The sequence below is a fragment of the Lepisma saccharinum genome, chromosome 4 (genome assembly GCF_977018435.1).
Source record: "Lepisma saccharinum chromosome 4, izLepSacc3.1, whole genome shotgun sequence".
Classification (NCBI taxonomy): domain Eukaryota; kingdom Metazoa; phylum Arthropoda; class Insecta; order Zygentoma; family Lepismatidae; genus Lepisma; species Lepisma saccharinum.
In genome coordinates this window covers 112,727,471-112,748,165 of record NC_139232.1, presented here as the reverse complement: position 1 = coordinate 112,748,165, position 20,695 = coordinate 112,727,471, and the positions used below count along the sequence as shown (strand labels likewise).

At 36.0% G+C, this 20,695-nt stretch overlaps 1 protein-coding gene across 16 annotated transcripts in view; it reads left to right on the top strand.

Moving 5' to 3' along the window:
• The first annotated feature begins 2,153 nt into the window (after positions 1-2,153).
• Positions 2,154-20,695, top strand: part of LOC145986776 (uncharacterized) — a 145,375-nt gene continuing 126,833 nt past the window's right edge. For all 16 annotated transcript variants that reach the window (XM_083121176.1, XM_083121192.1, XM_083121193.1 and 13 more), the window contains exons 1-3: positions 2,154-2,271; positions 18,575-19,343; positions 19,987-20,073. In XM_083121176.1, coding sequence (XP_082977302.1) covers positions 18,585-19,343; positions 19,987-20,073 — 846 coding nt within the window. In that variant the 5' untranslated portion in view covers positions 2,154-2,271; positions 18,575-18,584. The remainder of the gene's footprint in view (positions 2,272-18,574; positions 19,344-19,986; positions 20,074-20,695) is intronic.

The following is a 20,695-nucleotide window of genomic DNA, read 5'->3' as shown; positions in this document are numbered from 1 at the left end:
AGGGGGGAGATATGAAGCTCTTGATAAAGTGTTAAATCTTAGATTGTCAATGGATTTCTGTAGTGGGGGAGAATTCGAATATTATATTTAGGGGATTTTATTTAGCAATATGGTATCCACACGTTTTTGGCGCCGAAAGTGCGAAAAGAGAAACTGGAAAAGAGTAAATATCGCGGGGACATAAGAAAGTATTGACATCCCATTAAATTAATATTATTGAAAGACTTCAAAGAAATGGATTTAAAAATTGTTCGCTTCGCTCGCAGTATTGTGTTACGAAAGCGTGTGTCTCACATTTTACTAAAGTTTTATACTATAGCTGCATTACAAGACATGAACTACTTTATCGATGTTGATTCATAATCATAACATAACGTGATACTCTGAGAACTTTAAAGATTTCTTATGTCGTCATAAAAATATTCCGTGTAAGCTGTGGTTCAATAAATACGATTAATTGGTTTCTTTCTACAAAATATTAAGTTTTTAGTTCTTACTAGGAAAACAATTGTACATTTTATTCATATGCATATTTTAATGAATGAGCACAAGAAATAAATAGTAAAGAGTCAATACATGTATTTACTTAAATTCATATAATTATAATTACCTATTGCATTTCCAAATATACAGTACATTTTCTCTTAGCAGAACTCGCACATTGATATTTCATAACAATTTAAGCAGATTAAAAGTGATAGTGCATTTTATGACGTTAAATATGTTAGAGTCATCTTTATATCCATACCATGTAGTTTGATGTGGCAATTCGTCTCTTATCCCTTGATTAATGATAAACCTCGCTCATACTAGACGCAAAACAGATCCACTTTGCAGTACACATTATTCAATGTAATAGTGACATGTTAGATGAAGAATACGAATAACACAGGACGGGGAGTATCAAGTGAAGTGTTCATTACAACTAAAAAAAAAAATCGAAAACACTGCCCTAATTAAATACTTTATAGGGATTATGACATAAACTTGGGGGGGGGGGTGCTTCATTGGCTTTTGGGGGGATGGGCACCCCTGGTACTTTGGCTATTGGTATATAGGCATGGGCGCCGCTAGAAATTTTCGTATGGTGATCAGAAAATTTTGAATAGGAAAACTACTACTATTACTAATACTAATAATAAATTATTACCATGGTTATGATTATTATTATTCAATAATATCTATTATAAACTAATGAAATAAACCATCCTTGCGGAGTCTTTGCGAAATGACGTGCTGCTACCACGACGCTTTTTAAAAGTATTAACGGTCATTACACAGTTAACCTAAATAATATCTAGCTTTATGCATGGATTAATGCATACATTTAAAAATTGTAACGTCTTGCTTTTGTAAATTATTATTATTATTTTACGTTTCATTCGGTTAGCATACTTATTCTCAGGAATCGAGATGGAAATTTTCACGAAACGGAACGCTTTACTTTCGTTAACATGGTGTTGTCTTTTTTGTCCCTGATTATTACAGTGATTGACGACTATTGAAATGACGTTCTATATAAAAATTAATAATAGTTAATAATTCATATTGAAACATCTACATAACATCAAATAATGCAAAATACATTGCGCGAGAGATTCGTGAAAGTTTCTTTTTAAAATTTAAACACCAATTCAATCAATCAATATCATCATTATTATTATTTTAATCTTATTAATCTATTGATAAATACGTTACAACAACAACAACAACTACTAATACTGCCATAGAATAGTTCTACTACTGATGATGATGCTGCATTGTGAGACACTTGGTGCAGATCCCCTCGAAATGTAATTCTAGATATGTGGCCGAGTGACAACAGCACAAAAAGTATGGAATGGATGCTTTTTGCATATGCAAGTCTACGTGCGCTGTTCACCTCAGCAAGTGCACTGCACATGTACTATTTAAACTGCTTATAAATTATAAATTATTACTTTTCCTGTTATTTGTTTAAAGTACTCCTCATCATATTCGAGAGCGAAATGTTCGAATCACAAGTAGTTTGTCGTCAATTGTAACAAATTATTTTCTTCGAGATTTACTTACTGAAATAAAAAAAAAATAATGTTTAAATTTTGTGCGTAATTTATTTCCAAAGAATACTGTAGGAGGCTCTGCTCGTCGGCGTCGGATCATGAAACTGAGGTTCGGTGTAGGATTACAAAAGCGTTCATGTTGGGCAGCCATTGTTATGCTCGGTGCATTTTATAAGTGTGATGTTTTTCAGAGGCGAAATTGAAACCAATTGATCATCTTGCAATTAACGTAAGTACTAAGTGGTTTCCTCAACATGTGAAATGTAGTCTGATAATGTAAATATCTAAGAAAACGACAATTCAGACCAATCGGCATTGTATTGATCGCAATGGCGTGGCTGAGGGTGGAATCTGAGAAAGTGTTGTTGTTAAAGATTTAGATGAGAAAATATATAGAATTCTTTGAAGAAAGAATCGTACAATTTTAAATGTGGTATTGCTTTGTTACCTTTTTTTTGATAAGCAAAATTGATACTAGACCACTTAGCAAAGTAATATTGTAACATCGCGGGAGGTAAGAAACGATAAAAACATAAGAACTCTTAGAAAAGCATTGCGTTTGTTCCATCGATTTTACGTTTAGCTATTTCGTAGAATGGCATTAGCAGTCATTGTTAATACAAGTGTGGTAATCAGTGGGCATTCGTTACTGTTCGAAGAGCGGAAGGTACAGGTTGGAATTTACTATTGCAGTTTTTTTTTATTTTTTATTTATTGGACCCGGCTTTACTTTCGGTCGGGTGGTTCAATGCAATACTTAGGGTGACCAGATATTTGTTGACCAAAAAGAGTATACTCTATAGGTTGAAGGTGTGCATGCACAAAACATAAAAAGAAAACTAAAATAAGGGTGGCTATTTGTTATTGCATCTATTATATATAGACCCTATATAATAGCCCTACACTCTACATATTACTTATTGGCTAATGTAATTAGCTAATTACAAATACTTACTCACCAATGGGCACCATCATTCATAATTCTGGGATGATTTTTGCTTTCTTGAGTATCTAAGTCGTCCTTTATTGCCAGTCCAAAATCTTCACAGGTCATGTCCACATTGAATTTCACTTTCATTATTTGTTCAAGTGTTGACACCAGGAGTGTACTTTTTTTTCATGTCGCCAATAAGTTTTCATAACACACAAGCAACATTTGTACCAAGCAGAGTAAACAAGAATTTTAAGAGGCATAATCACTTTTAAAATTGACCCAGCCTGTACTTAATCTCGTAACATTATCATATGAGGGAAACGGATTCCTTCAAATTTACAGGAGAAAGTACTTACGGAAATCATTTTCTTTAGCGTTGTGGAAGTTCCTGAATATAGATTTGATCCATTTTAATGTGAATGCGTGTTGTTTTCTGCGAAAATCTGTCCGACATGCTGTTTGTGCTCCCGCCATTTGCTTTCTGCATGAGAGTGCAATGTTCCGTGGGTTAAGATGATGCAACCCCGTAAGCCAGTGTTTCAGCCTCGCTGTGTTTTCACTAGAACCACGTGTCGAGTATTTTTAATTTTTTTTTTTAACTATGCTTGCCTAACCTAACTTTACGGAAAATGGTTTTTGGGGCTAACGTGAATGGTTTTTGGGGCTAATGTCAATGTTTTGTGGGGCTAACGTCAGTGGTTTGTGGGGCTAACATCAATGGTTTGTGAGGCTAATGTCAATGGTTTGCAACGTATTAGCATAATTTCAAATCCGGGCACGAAAGTAGATATTTTCCGGTGAACAAGGTTGCAACACTGTGCAAATCGACAAAACTCTCTCAGAACGCCCCCTAAACCAGTGCGCTATCACGGCCATAATGTGTTACAGATTCGAAACAACAAGTAACAGTAAGTACTCGTAAATAGAAGAAATAGACATTATCTTTTTTAGAAATGCATTATTTCACCTTAAGAAATGTTCCGCATTCGAAAATAACATGTTAGCAATGTAAAGAAGTCCGAAATATATGATTCGTAGGTGTTTCCCTCATATGATTATAGTACCCTTAATCTTTGTACATTGACCTCCACTTACCCATCATTGTTTCTTTTCTCCCCCCCCCCCCAATCTTCAAGATGCTATTCAAATATATAATTATCATTAAATTCCAATGAACTTGAAATATATTTTGCTTGTTGATGGAATATGAAAATGACTCTTGAAATTGTTCACAGGATATTCTTGACTGAAGGAGTAAATACCTCTGTTTGTTGACATCTTGACGTTTTCCGTTCTGTGGATTTTAATGCATTTTTATGCGTAAAATAATAAATTTAATTAAATAGCAAGGAAAAGAGTATATTTGGGGATTTTTGCAAATTGAATAGAGTATGGAGTATATGAACCTCTAAAGCAGTATAATACTCTTAAAAAGAGTATGTCTGGTCACCCTAGCAATACTTGAAAGGAAAATCCAACACAGTATTGATGTTATTGGCTATTTTTGGAACGACTTAAGATGACCGGACCCCTCTTTAATTTTCTGCATATTTTGGCATACTCACTAATTGAGTTGTCGGAAACTTCTAGAAATTGCAAAATATGCTAAAATAAGATGTTAGTTTTCGGAATGGAAACAGTCTATTTTCGCGAAATTTTTTGTTTCACAAGGAAATATATATACCTATATATATTTCTGTTACTACCACGATACCAAATTTTAACTATGTTTTTCTAACTTCACCGAAACTAACCTAACCACACGTCAATTGTTCACAATTATTTTGCAATTTCTAGACGTTTCCGACAAATTTTAACTTCAGATTCGTCATTAGCAGGCCTCAATTACCTACTTGGTAAACATGCGATATCGCACGAACGGATTTCTTCAAATTTACAGGAGAAACTACTTACTGAAATCAGTTTCTGTAGCATTGTCGAAGTTCTTTGAGGTATTTTCTTTCGCAGAAACTGAAAACTTCACCATAGAATGCTGCGAAACAAGAAATAATTGCTTTTTATGTAAGGAACTTACATTTTCTGATATTATGCCATTGTTTCCATTATGTACCTGCAGATGGCGCGATCGTCGAAAGTCACGTGGTCTCGCCAGTGTTTCCAAACATGCCTTTTTCTTAACGAGATTTTTTGGTGAAAATTTACAGTAGTAACTCCACCGGAAGTACCTGCCGCCATTTTGAAAATCACGTCATCATTCCAAACTCGCATCATAACCAATCAAAAACGAACCGCCATATTGAAAATACAAAATTAACAATTTCCGAACACAAAAACGATTTACGCCTTTGAACACAGTAAAATCAAATTGGAACCACACCAGTAAACACGAGGAGGAAACACGCCAATAAACACAAGGAAGAAATGCGCCTTAAAAATGAAAATTTAACCACGCCAATAAACACGAAAGAAAAAGACGCCATTAAAACACAAGAGGGAACGACAAAAAAATATATGATTTACCCCTTTCATCGCACAGTAAAATAAAATTGGAACCACACCAGTAAACACGAGGATGAAACATGCCAATAAACACAAGGAAGAAATTCGCCTTAAAAATGAAAATGGAACCACGCCAGTAAACACGAAAGAGAAAGACGCCACTAAACACAAGTTGGACGACGCCAGTAAAGACAAAGGGGAACAACACCAGTAAACACAAGGGGGAACAACTAAAGACAAAAATAAACCACTCCAATAAAAACTTTCAATTAAAAATCTTTATTTATACTAATGTTGGGGGCTCCGCCCCCAAACACCCGAAACAATCAAAATCACTAAATCTAAATTTCTATGAGTACCTGAATTTAAACCAGTAAACACAAGGGGGAACAACACCAGTAAACACAAGAATAAACCACTTCAATGAAAACCCACTTCACTTAAAAAATCTTAATTTATACTACTGTTGGGGGCTCCGCCCCCAAACCCCCAAACCAATCCAAATCAAAATCACTAAATCTAAATTTCTATGAGTACCCAAATTTAAAACTAAAAAAATTACATTATAATCACAAATTACCTACTCGAAAATAAAAAGAAATCAAACTTACCTTACTAATCACAATTAGCTGGAACATAAACTTTTGCACATTCTGCCAAAAATTCCAAAAAAAAAAATCTTCTCATTCTTCATTCGACGATACATGAATTCCACTAAATAAGACTCAAAAAGTTCTTTGCTTCTATTAGCAGAGGGCAAAAACCTTTTCACTTCACTCCACAACCCCTCAATAGCGTTCGTATGACAACCAGTCTCCTTATCTTTGAAAGTAATAGAATGATTCACAGTCAAATGACTAAAACCTCTTTCAGACAAGCAATCATAGGCTTTCCAACAATCTGAATAAATAATGGTACCAGGCAAAATCTTCTTCTCAATCACACCCAACAAAGTATTCGCAGAACGATCTTCAACACACACGAAAAAACACTTCTTACCCTTCCTTTCCACCCCACCAAACACCCACTTTCCTTCCACACTACGCCCTCTACTATACTTTCTCTTCCCAAACTTACTTTCATCAATTTCTACAATTTCATCAACACCACCAATTTTATCCTCTGATGGAAACAAAATCTCGGTGCATACTTCCCGACAAAAATTATACCAATCACAAACAGTCCTACAGCCGGGAAGAAATAACCTGGCAGTAACGTCACTCCCTGCTAAGTCAGCGTTGCGAACTACTATGAAAGGAACCATAGCACGAGTAAGAGTACGAGCAGCAAGAATCGCGGTGCAAACTACCAATCTTCAATTTAATGTTAGCACTGCTAGATGTTTATTTTATGTTTGTTTATTTTAATTATTTCATATAATTCGGCTTTCAGCAAACCTTCTGCATGCGGAATATTGTGAGATGATAGCCACGACTTCATTTCATCCTTCTGCTGTTTGATGTTGGGATTTTTTTCAGTAACTTGTTGTGGTATGGAGGATTGTCACACACAATAACAAGTTTGGGGACAGATTGGGAAGAAGCTGTTCTTCGAACCACAACATAAAATGGTTAGCGTTCATCTCCCCATGATAGTCACCAGAAGTTGTTTTTGAAAGAAACACTAACTTCGCCCCTCCACAAATCCACTTTCACCACCGGCATGCACAATAATAAACCTGGGACCCTTTCCTGTTGGCACTTTTAACCCCCCCCCCCCCCCCCCGAACTTTGGAATCCAGCCAAACTTTGGGGACAGTGTGGTGTGTGTTCACGAAAATTCCATCCATATAAATGAAAGACCGGCGGTTTGCTCTGTGCGCAGTTCTTTAACTTCACGCAAAAATGATCGCCGCAACGCAACGATGCTGTTTCGTTCAAGGAGTAGCTTCCTGCTGTTTACGCTGTGCTTTTTTAAATCTGAATCCTAATTTTCTTATGATCATACGCAACGACCAACGCGAAACCTTAAAATTAACATTTTCTTGCAGTTCCTTCATCAGTTTATGTATGGTGACAACAATGCCTTTCGTGTATTAAACAATGGATTGTTTGGCGCACGACTGCTTCATCAAAAGAATCCAGATTTGTGACACGTTGCTGGGCGTTCGGTCGGTTTTTGCCCGCCGTTGAAAAAGATTTCCCACTCGCAATCGCAACACTTTTGTGTTTCTTCTTCAAAATTCTCCACACAGATCTTTCACTGACACCTGTCGCCACGGGCGTTCTGTGAACAGCTGTGGTTTTGTTTTCATCGCAATCAAAGTACTTATACACATTGAAAACTATTTCTCTTGTATCGCTGTGCAAGGGCCTACCTTTCTTTACTCCACTGCTCATTGTACAACAATGACAAAACCAACCAAAAAACCCTCCCTAACAAAGAAACAAAATAGCCTGCAATCCCTCGCTCGTAGCTGCGGTTTGTTAGACTAATTAGCAGTGTGGGGGTTTGCACGCCTGCATCACCCCTCTCGGAATGATTTCGATTGGTTTGCACGCCACCTTGTCGTCCGCTCTAGCGAATGAGCCTTCGCTTCTGGAAGGAGAGGTGAAGGTGGGAGATGACGTCACTGCCAAGCTATTTCTTCTGCGCTGTAGATGACAAGTTAAGTTCTCTAAAAGCAACGGAATTACCAAACCTCCAACACCAAAAATACGTAATGTACAAAATCGTACTCAAAGAAAGCATAGACCCCTCAAACCAACTTCCCTTCCTAACAGAACGACTAACAGCATGCCTCTTTCCATACACACGTCTCTGACATTTCCAAACAACACCATCAGAATTTGAATGTTTCACTTCATTCATTAACTCTCCACACACAGGACACTTGTAATTCGAAGATAATATACCCCTTTCATGCAACCATTTCAACAAAACCAACGAACCTTTATCACACAAACGCACCAAATCAATAAAACAATTGACTTCACCAAATTCGACGTCCGCGGACGTGGAAGCCGAGGCCATATCAACAGGGTGACCACACCAGTAAAATACGCTCAACCGGCAACTGATAACAAACTACTACACAATCTGTATCTACACACCAACCACTAGCTAATTGAACATCACCAGAGCCACCTACCATGAACTTACTAAAATAAACATACGCTCGCTGACTTACCACATACAAACCACAACTTCCGGTGGATACACGGCAGTAAAGTTACCAGAGCCACCTACCATGAACTTACTAAAATAAACATACGCTCGCTGACTTACCACATACAAACCACAACTTCCGGTGGATACACGGCAGTAAAGTTTAACCGATTTTTTTTTCTTTTTAACTATTGCTTACCTAACCCAACCCAGCCTAACCTAACCTTGCTGGAAATGGTCCGTGGGGCTATATTGAATTGTTTTTCGGGCTATCCGTCAATGATTTTTGGGGCTATCGTGAATGGTTTTTTGGGGCTATCCGTCAATGGTTTGTAATGACATAAAGAACACGAAAGTAGGTATTTTTCGGTGAAGAAGGTTGAAACTCTGCATACCCACTCCAAATCGACATAACACAAGCACGACGCGTGATGATCCATGACGAGTGCATGCCATATTGTATGTTATCCAAGTGGAACAACAAATACAAATAATGACTCGTAATATGAAAAGTTGACACTATTTTATGGAAAAAGGCATAACTTGACATCTTATGCAAAATGCTGAGTGTCCCGCCCCTTGAAAGAAGAAGGGGCGGGACTATTTCCCAGTTAACCTTCCTTTCCAAAGTTGTCAGTGGAAAAACAGACTCCTCCGCACTTCTCGTGAAAATAAACTTTTATGTTCAGAGCTCGAAAAATATCGGTTGGCATGGTGACTAAAAATTTTAGCCTGGCAACTGTGATCTTTTGCTGTAATATGTATGAAATTTTGATGATTCTAAGTTCAAATCGCAGCACAGTGTAAGTTAGCAAATGTTTTTTTTTTATCAATGTTGTGAACATTCCATAGCATCATTACAATATCTTACCTTTTGTCCCCCGACACCCCATTTCCTGCTTTCTCAAATAATTTAGCGATGTTTTGAATACCGTGATGCTCAGCATCTTATACAGTGTGTTTCAAAAGTCGCACACACAAACTTTGGAAATGTATATCATGAAAACCTTAAGAGATATTTACACTGGGTTTTCTGCATTAGAAATCCTCATCCATCGAGATATTTTTCAATGCTTAAAATTATCAGTTCACTCCTTACAGAAAATTATATAAATTAATAACTGACGGAAAGCAGCATTTAAATTTTTCCAGAAATGAACTTCTGAGTAAGAAAAATATGTAAGAAATTATAGAAGGGTCATAATTAGACATTTGATGACTTATGCCATGTCAGTCTGTCATTTGCGACCAATATTGGTCATGTGCAACATTTGATGAATTTTTGAGTGACGATTTTATGGGTTGAGTGAAAAGTGCTATATATAGCAACATTAGCAGGTCGAAATATTGCCAACAGTCGCATGAAACATGTGTCTAAGTATTGGCTATACATTTACGTGAAAAATCGTAAATCAAGATTTTGTGCCAAAATTGGACTGTTGAGAGAATGCTAGGCTGCCCCTGGTTACATTGAATTCTCTTCGCTACTGTGCCTGTTTTTTAAATTGATTCAGGATGATGTATTCGTTGGATATTCGGTATAATAGTGTGTGCATTGCTGAAGAGTATTTTACTACTCATTCTTACACTCATGTGCAAGATGTTTTCCAATAAAAATTCCCTGCTTCTTCTGTACCTCACAAAGCAACTGTTTTGCAACCAGTCAAACACCAACAAATGATCCCACAAATTGTTTAACAGTTGGTATTTATTGTTGAAAATCAGTTCTCAGATGTTTTCAGCAAATTAACAATGTTTTTTTTAAAATAATGTAATTGCTTTTATTTAGATAAATGCTAACATAAATTTATGAACCCAGTGATAGCCTTCAGGATTAGTTTAGTGCAGAAAACCCGGTGTAAATATCTCTTACGATTTTCATGATATACATTTTCAAAGTTTGGATTGTGCGACTTTTGATACATACTGTATATATGCACAATTGCTAGTAGGCGGTTTCCTGGTGCCTGATTTTCAGAGCTGGCACCTAGCTTTGAAGAAAATTTTCAAGCACTGTTTATGTTTAAGACCCAAAAATGACCTCTTCCAAATTCCATGCCGTAGAACCAGGATGGCCAAAACGGATCCCATGAGGAGGATGAGAGTGTTGTACAATATAGTCTATAATAATACCCCTGACACTGATCTATTTAGACCTAAAAGCAACCATATTATGTGAACCCTGTATAATAGCATTGTAACCGAAGAAGTTGTGTACTTTATGATATTCCACCCTTGTATTATATATTGTTATGTAATGATTATTCTGTTCCTTATAGTTTATTTTCTCATTGTCTTTTTCTCTTTCCAATTCTTTATTACTTTGTTTTGTCAACATGTATTATGTGAACTTAACCTCAAAGCACTGCAACTGGGCATTTGCATGTATAGTGTATAATAAATATAATCATACATTTTTACTTTAATTCACTTGCTGCAACCATATTCTAAGTTCAGAATAGGTACAATGTTCATATTTAGTTGCAAATTAGGGGAAATAATGTACCACGGAATGGGCTAGATGGCAATATATAAAATGCGAGACTCCATATATGGAAGCTCTTAAAGGTCCATGCTCTAATTTTCATTCAGGGGAAACCATAGTGGCACTTCATAGTTTCACATGTGACTATCAATTGATGCAATACATTTCTGCATGTTTAAAACATGACAAGGAAGAATTGTAATGTCGTGTTAATTGTGGCATAATTAAATGTGAACGCTCTTTAACCTGTAATTAGCATGGTGCCACATTGTAATGTAAATGGCATGGGGTTGTCCCGTGGACCACCAAGTTGAATTCACTCTTTCCATAAGTTATTGAAACAGTAGCGAACCTTTTCACAGATTATCATGCATTTTGGATCTTCTTTATGGAATTATAATAAACTTTTGTCCACTATTTCCATTATTGTGGTTTTTATTACTCAACACTACAATAATCCATTTTTAAAACTTCTGTGCAAATACATTTTCATGTGACTAAGATACAAAACATCATTTAGTTGTTCAATTATCACAGAACATACATGTAATTACCCAAAGAAAACAAAATCACATAAAAAAATTCACGCAAAAAAATTTCTGAACAATGTCAAAATGATTGATTGATTTGCTTTATTTTACTTCGCTTCTTGTGCCACTTTTGGCTAATTTTGAAAGATGGAGATGAGTGGTTATATGATGAAATTGAACAATGGACACTCAGAAACATCCATGCTCAGGCCAGGATTCGATCCCGGAACCCCTGGCATCGTAGTGTGATGCAATGTCAGAATGAGGGAGAAAAGCTAATTTAACATATCAAAAGTCAGTGGAGATTCCAAAACATGAAGCTACTGAAAGGAGAAGGAGAGAGCTTACGAGAGCGTTGTTCTAGGCCACGGGTCCCAGGGACCATGCCAGTTATAGGTTAGATGATGTTTTTCATTTCTCATCGTCATTGCTTGTCTATGCAGGATAAATGCTGTTTATTATGCTTGGTTAGGAGCTCTATGCCCATGTAAGTCATGCATTCCCATAATCTATCACAATTTCCATTTTTTTAAGGGGGTGGGGGGACTCAAGTAAATACAGTGTATTCGCATGAAGCAGTACTTTCATTTTCATATTTTCAAACCTTTATGTAGCATACACTTGATGGGCAAAGAGGGATAAGTCATCTATTTAGTGGCCATGATAACTGCTGAAAATTTAGAATAATTTAGGTAAAATTATTTGCGTAGCTAGACAACTTGGTAGACTGCAATGATATTAGATGTGAGTGAAATTTGACAATAGGTTTCAAGATGGTGGATGAAAAACTGATTTCCCCTCTGTTCCCGGCTCTCTACTGTGCTCTACATTGCTTAAAAAAAATATTTTAGAGATTTCATCAGTCAGCAATTTGCAGTAAGACTTCTAAAATTATATTTCATAGTTTAGGAGAGGAGTGGTGGTAAAATTGCAAACAAAAGATAACTTGAAGGATTGGTCTCACATTATATGTGAGAAAAATTGGTCACCATGTTGGAACTTGTGCATGACAGACAGATTTAACATGTCTTGCAAGAGCTTTAAATTTTGACTAGGTTACATTTTCGTAGATGAACCTTGAGCATCCAGATGGTCGATCTGGGAACCACACCTGTATATCCGTTGAGGACAGATATCGACTGGCAGCGCATGTCAGCTAATAACACTCCATTTAATGAAAACTACGCACGATATTTCAGTTTTGTCTTCTTTTATCTTTAGTATACATATAAAGGAAAAACATACTCGAATTACAAAACAATATATCTATTGTTACTACTATAAGAAGCAAAGTGTGAAAAAGTTCTTATTTCCCCCCTTTGTTATTGTGTATTATTATGGGATAGATCTACAAAAGCAGCTATAACTTCTAAACAGCTGCAACTTTTGAAAATTTTAAATACTACAAGCAAGAATGAGTAAAAATCAACATATAAAGCAATGTCCGGTGATTAAGGATTCAGGAGGATGTGGGGCCGAAGGCCTGATGGTTGAAATTAACTCTGACCACATGTTAGCACAGGGCAGCAATTTACACACCATTTCTCAGAATATTATCAGCTTTGAGGACAGTATCCGTAATTTAGCTTCTAACGTTGGTCCTATGGATGCTGGAATGGACCAGATTTGGAGAAGAGCTCAACAAAAGACCCCTCTTTGGGATATGTATTGCCAATGCCCCAAGATTACGGTGTTCGGAAATTTTGCGTAATTTCAGAAAATTTTGAACTTTGGAACCCTTGGTCCTGCATCTCCCATTTGACCCTTAATGGATGATATTCAATGTGACGTCAGCAGTGGAGGGCATGATGAGAAATCTGGCCAAACCGCACGTGCTCCGGCAAGCCATAGCAAGCGTGAAGCGAAGCAAATGCTGCATGCATGAAAATGACCCGATGTTGAACATTTTTAATTGTATTGCTATTGTATATTTTCAAATGAAGGTTCCTTTTGGTGAATTAATGCGTTGGGTATGTGTGTGTGCCATTATTTATGTATTAATTGTGAGAGAACATCATGCCATAGATTTCTTCTCTGTGATCATACCTTTATACAGTTTCTTGGGTGGTTAAGATGGCGTGATATTTCCAATCTGGGGTGAAATATAAATCGTATTTTAAAGGCAAGTACTGTGTTTATGGCTAGCGCTATGTGACTTTTGTGTTACTCTTTATTCCGCATGCTTTACAACGCGTGTGGTGGTTGTACAAACTCTAATAATGTTCACAGAAAATTTGAAATACTGCTTGTCAATCAGTGGGTGTGTTCCAAGTATGCGTATATTTGTATATATTTTTCAGCATATCTTCTATGCCTGTCTCAATACACATTCGAAAAGTGACAGTGATACGTTACGGCCATAAAAAAAATATAGTACACAATTTTGTACTTCGGAACATTTCTATAAATTATCATTTTCACGAGATAAAGTTTGTTTTGATTCACTTTTTTAATAAATATATTTTTAATTTTCTTTAAAATTACATCCAGTGGGGATCTAATTTCGGATCCTTCAATTACAAGGGGATAGCATTAGCCACTGTACTATCGGGTAGGTCCGATTGATTCCATGAGAAACAGGCTCCATAGTCCTGTATTTTTTTCGTATGTTACATAGCCTTATACAACATTGTTTTGTGGCAAATAGCAGCTTTTTAGATACTCTGGTCATTGTTGAAGTCTACGTTGGTATATAATGTAATGTGAAAGTCTACATTTTGTTTATAATCATTATATTTGTACCTTGAGTCACTGCCACAATAGCTGTGAGTGCAATGCTTATCAAACGTGTTTTTAACATGCTCTGTCTGTGCTGCGAAACCTTTTCCGGTATCATGGCTGCGGGCATGCTTTTGCGCATTGAATTGGGGGGGAAGTTTTTCGCTGAATATTATCGATTGTCACATGTTGACTACAGCGTTGCTTTTTACTCATTATCACATGTAAAATTACTTTTTTTAAAAATGCAGTGGTTCAGCAGTAATAGCCTTTTTTCTGATATTTATCCCATGGTGACAAGAGAGAAACAATGGACTTGTTCAAGTGCCGCTTGTTAATAATAGTAACAATGGATATATCGCTTTGAAATTCAAGTATGTAATACCTGTATATACTAATGAACAAAAATGACAGAACTGAAATATTGTGTATATATTTCTCAAGAAATAGCATGTTGTTTGCTAGCATTTGGTAAAAAAAATTGAGCCTTTGCCCCCACATCCCTCCACGACCCTTAATTGTTGGATGTTGCTTAAGGGTTGTTTTTTTTTCTTCTCATTCTTACATGTAAAATTTAAAGTTTTCAGAAAATTGCAGTGGTTTAGGTGTTAGTCATTTATTTATCGAGGAAATTCGAAATACAGCACAGATGGCCATTTTACACTGAAATTGCCAACAATGAAAATGCAATAATAATAATAAGCAAGATAATATAAAAGAATAATAAATAAAAGTAATAAAATAACACAAAAGTGAATAGCAAATTAACAAAAAAATATGTAAAAGATGGCACTATTTGATATTATTTACAAACATTTCTCCTAATAGAAGACAGAAAGGCAAACTCGGAGGAAAATATTTTGATTATTGATGAGAGATAAATGTATTGTGTGGCAAGTCTGTAAAAGAGATCTTTTTAGAATTTCTAGTGTAGGTTTTTTTTTTGTATAAAATAATCTTGTGTTGCAAGTTGTGCACATAGGTACTCGAAAGTGGAATTCCTCAAGAAGTGTGTTGCAGCAGATTTTGCCATTCACAATTTTGTATAAATAATTGAAATCATTCTGCAAACGTCACTGATAAGCAGTTTGTAAGTTTAGAAAAGAAAATAGATACGGAGATGAAAAAATTGCATAATGAGGGAACCCTGTATCGAACTATAGCTAGGAAGAAGTGATTTTCATAAATCACATAATATTACAGGGGTGTCAAAGTCCTTTTTCAATCTCCATTTGTTAATAATGGTAACAATAGATATATTGCTATGTAATGGGAGTATGCCATACCTACATATGTATAATAATGGAGAAGATAGACAAAACTGAAATATCGTGTGTAGTTTTCAAGAAATAACATTTGAATTGCTGCCATGTGGTGCGGGGATATATATATTCCATTGATCCACTAAATGTTAAATGCTCTACCTATCTGTCACAGTGCAAAAGGTCTTTGGAGGAACTACTTCCAGAATCCACTAATACGGGTGCATGGGCTTTCTGTGAAACCTACGCTTTTATTTGTATCCACTTCATAGCGAGAAAAAAAATGACTTTATGCCTGCACATGGTATCTATCATGCTTGAAAAATTTCATGCAACTTATGACTGTCCATATACTTGGATAATTTAATTTTCAACACAATTAAGAACACAAAGCCATACCTGTATCATGGTAGAAGACAGCCACAGTACAGTATGGCATGTGCAAAGCAAGACATGTACCATGTGACTGCACTGCAAAGCACACCCTGGTTGCTCAAGGTTTCACAGCAGCAATGTAAACCATCAACATATTAATATTATGCAACTTCATTTGCAAATACATTTTCCATTCTTCCATAAGTCATTACATACATAACCAATAACATCATAAATACTCCAAATAACAATGTATAATACATAATGATGTGATACATGGTACCACATTAAAGCCCCATGTGGTGCACTGCACTTTTTGACATTCTTTGTCCTCAGGTGTCTAGTTGGTTACAAAGTGCAACATGAAACTGTGTACTTTTTTGATTTGGTGTCTCCATTATTTGCCCTATGTTATGGAGTGATGAACAGTGTGGTGTATGATCACATGGTACATGCTGACCAATCAGTAAATGTTGAAAGCTGCAGGCTGGCATTTGTTGAAGATTCTTATCTTGAACACAGTTATTCTTTCATACAGCTACTACTTGGTTCAACAGAAATTCCTTGCACCTGCAGTGCACATAGTGTCAGAAAGTGTAGGAAGCTTGACTGGACCACATCACATTCACATTTTTGTGCCAGTTTGCTCCTAGTGCATCAAACATATTATTTAAATTATAAATTATAAAAATATATTATAACATAAATTCTAGCCCATTTTGATATGTCGCACGACCCCCTTCCCATTTAAATTTCTGAAGTTGAATTCAAGATGGCGGACATCAAGATGGCTGCCGACCATGCGGGTGACGTCAATGTGGTTCCCCCTTGGCCTGATAACGATTGGTCATCGCCATTTTCACGTTCCATGCTGCAGTGGCCTTGTACTGGGGGTGTTAAGTGACTTATTGAGCCACACTGTAGTTAAAGATAGAGCATCAGAGTTTTGTAATATGTGAACAAGGAATGTTTTCCTTCAACTTCGATTCAATGAAAATTATAAAGTGCTCGCATGCATAATTGAAGCAAGCTGATCTTTGTACCGAGCTTTCACAAAGTGTTTCATTAAGCCAAACTAAATATGAGAAGTGGCAGAACGGCTTTTAAAGCAACGGTAAGACTTTGACGTAAAAGTTTTTAGAATTATGATCGACTTTCTGATGCGATAAAATACACGAAGTGCGTTTAAGAAAGCTCTGTGTTATTCCACCTTCGATACTTATTAACTATGAACAGATTTAATAGATGGATTTTACTGTTCATACAACCTTTATATGTCATGAATAATATGTCCAAACGAACACAGATCTTTAACCAAACTATAATGAAAATTAAATGACGATAACTATAATTTCTACAAGTATGACTGGAATTTATGAAAGATGCAATTTTAATGTCTTTAAAATAAATTATTTTGAAGTATGAAATGTTACATTTAGTGCATAAATATTGTTTCTTTCTTGAACTTGAAAACCGATGACGTGCCTTCATGGAAGGGGCTGCGCGTAACGGTAGGGAAAAGGGAAAACGAGTGGGCGAAGCGAAGCAGTGCGTGCTGCTACAAACAGCTGCTAGTTGCAGCCCCGTTGGACCCTCCATGCAATTCCTTTCTTCTCAAGTGTTCATTAGTTGAACACTCTCAAGTCACTACTTGCGCTTGCGCAGAGGACTTGTTTTCATTCGCTTGTTTCATGGAGACCTGGGACAGAGTATAGACATCTAAAATATAAGTCCGATTTTTGGAATTAATATAAGAATTAATCTCTATTCCACTATCTTATCAGTACTTTCCTATCTCGACAATTATGTAACTTCTGGCTCTCTAACAGAAAAGAAGGCTCTAATTTTAGATCTTATAATAGAGTACATTTTAAAATATATTTCATAATCATTTATTATGGTAATTATCATATGATATGTGCAAGAACATCAGTTACTTTTATCACTTTAATTTCAAAATTACGTGGCAATAAAGTTTAAATTTCACCATTACAGGCTACTTTTCTCCTTTGGCGTTGTTTCCACACATGCCTTACAATTATTACAGTGAATTAGTAACTCATAATGTTTTAATTGGATTGGTTTTTCATGTGGTTGAAGATTCTTCAAGTTTTGTAATACAGGTTGTGACGATGTTTCTTTTAAAAAAAGTTTGGTACCGTTGATTTGTATCTTGCATGTAAAACTATTGAAGTCTATGTCTTCTTGGATTCACTGTTCATAAAATGATAAAATTCTGTCTTTAAAAATTATCAGTAATACAGCCATACAACATAATTTTATAAATTATAAAAATATATTATTAATAACATTTTCAGTTTATTAGAAATATTGTTTGTTTAAAAGTGCAGAATATTTAATTATTCTTTTATGAATACTATTCCATTATAAATCAGTCGTTTAAGTTGATATATACAGGGTGTACCATTTAAGTTGATAACTCGAACATGAAGAGTTTTCCTACTTTGTAACAATTGTTATTTTTGAACTGAACATATTTGATTTGAAATTCAGTTAAGTTGCTCCATGTGCAAGCACATTGAATCTGCATTAATATTTTCTGTTTCATGATCATTGACATGATTAATTTTAAAGAGGTTGACATATTAATTAAACAAGGAAATATAGGAAGTCAAAAATGTTTGTGTTTACATTTTCAGATTTGTGGCAATGGATTCTCAACAGTTCTGTGTGAGGTGGAACAGTTACCAGTCAAATTTGCAGAATGCATTCCCAAAACTCCTTACTCATGAACATTTTGTGGACGTGACATTGGCGTGTGAAGCTCAAAGTGTAAAGTGCCATAAGGTGGTTTTGTCAGCATGTAGTGCGTATTTTGAAAAGTTGCTAGTGCAGAATCCGTGCCAACACCCCATTATTTTCATGAAGGACATGAAATACTGGGAAGTGCAGGCACTGGTAGACTTCATGTACAAGGGTGAAGTGAACGTGCACCAGGACAAGCTGTCGTCTCTGCTCAAGGCTGCCGAAGCCTTGCAGATCAAAGGGCTATGCGGCCCCGATCAGGACTCTAGTACAAGTGCGACAGCCTCTTCCGACTCTGTGAATTTGCCTCAGGACACAACCGTATCAGATGGGAGAGAGACTCCTCCGTCTTACAAGCGTCGGAGAACTAGGCCCACGGAGGACAGCGAGGATCACTTACCAGCGGTGATTCAACGTCCTCCACAAGGTCAGCTTCCTCCTCAAGTTGTGCAAAAATCTGTTCCTTTGAATGATTCAGGTTTGAAAAGGAAGTCTGAACTGGCAGTTACGATTCCGCCATCAGTTACTCTGCAGCCTCCGCTTCCTAAGCCAGCACCTCCGGCATCTCAGCCATCGCCAAGTGTTTCATCTAGTCTTCCACCGGAGCAAGAACTGCCTACAAAGTCAGATCCACTGCAAGACGTTATGCTCCCATCTGAAAGGGTGAGTTCTGCTTTTGTTTGTGTTGAACAAATATAATACAAGTTGGTTCTTGTTGTTAAATCAATCTTCTGTACCTGTAATCAGTTTCAGTTCAACTATATCTTTAAGAATTTTCCTTTTTGATATTTAATTAGATTTTGTTGATTGACCTCAGTTTTGGAGGGCCCTCAGTTGTGTGTAAGTTTCCAAATGTTACACAAATAGTAAACTTCATATACTAGCACATTACTTACACCAGTATTCCTTTAATTTATATCTCATTTCTATTATTTTAATATCAAATTCTTTCATTTTTGTATGAGAAAAGAAATTTTTACTTGACAAGTCATCTTGCAACATGTAACATAGATTCCAACTGAAATTGTAGGCTACTTGGGGACTGGATCCACAGTTTAAATTAGGATTTGAACCACCATATTCCTTCACCTTTTAAAAGTTATATTACAAATTTCTTTATTTCATGATGAATATGGTAACGTGGATGATTGTGAATGACTAATTTTTCTAGGTTCAAATTAAAATTGATTTTTTTAAAAAAAATCATGTTTGTTATTTGGCCATCTACATGTTTTCATTCTTGTTTATAAGGTATAACTAGTCGTTAATCGTATGTAAAAATTATGAATATTTTTCTCCTTTTCAGGTGAAAGAAGAAGTAATAACTTTAGATGATATGCAAGATGATCAGTCAGACAGTAGATTGGATGATGATTATGGACTCGTGCAACAGGTAAGTGTATTTTTACCGTAAGCAGTTAAGGCTCGACTGAACCTTTGGCATCCGTCAGGATGAATCTTTTCAAATTTGGTTCTCCATTCCAAAAACCACTTTGATAGTCCAAAATCTGAAAAATTACATCAGCTTAGAATTCCTTCCAGACTATTGACGTAAATTTTCGTGTAGTTTACTTTTATTGTTATATGGATATTATCAATAGTTTAATAGACTTATGTAATCGCGAAACTATTGATAATATCCATATAACAATAAAAGCAAACCACGAAATTTTACGTCAATAGTCTGGAAGGAATTCTAAGCTGATGTAATTTTTCAGATTTTGGACTATCAAAGTGGTTTTTGGAATGGAGAACAAAATTTGAAAAGATTCATCCTGACGGCTGCCAAAGGTTCAGTCGAGCCTTAAGGATGTAAGGATGACATTATGAACCAGTGCCAGCTCATATTCTTTTTTTTGGGAAAACAAGGTTTTAATGGTCTATTTTGGAAGGATGCGAGGAGCACATAAAATTAAACTATTTCAAGGTGGACCCATAATCTGCAGTGTTTCTGGGGTCTTTGTTTATTTTTTTAGATGTTGACAACAGACAGCTCTTCTGCAAAGGACAGTCCA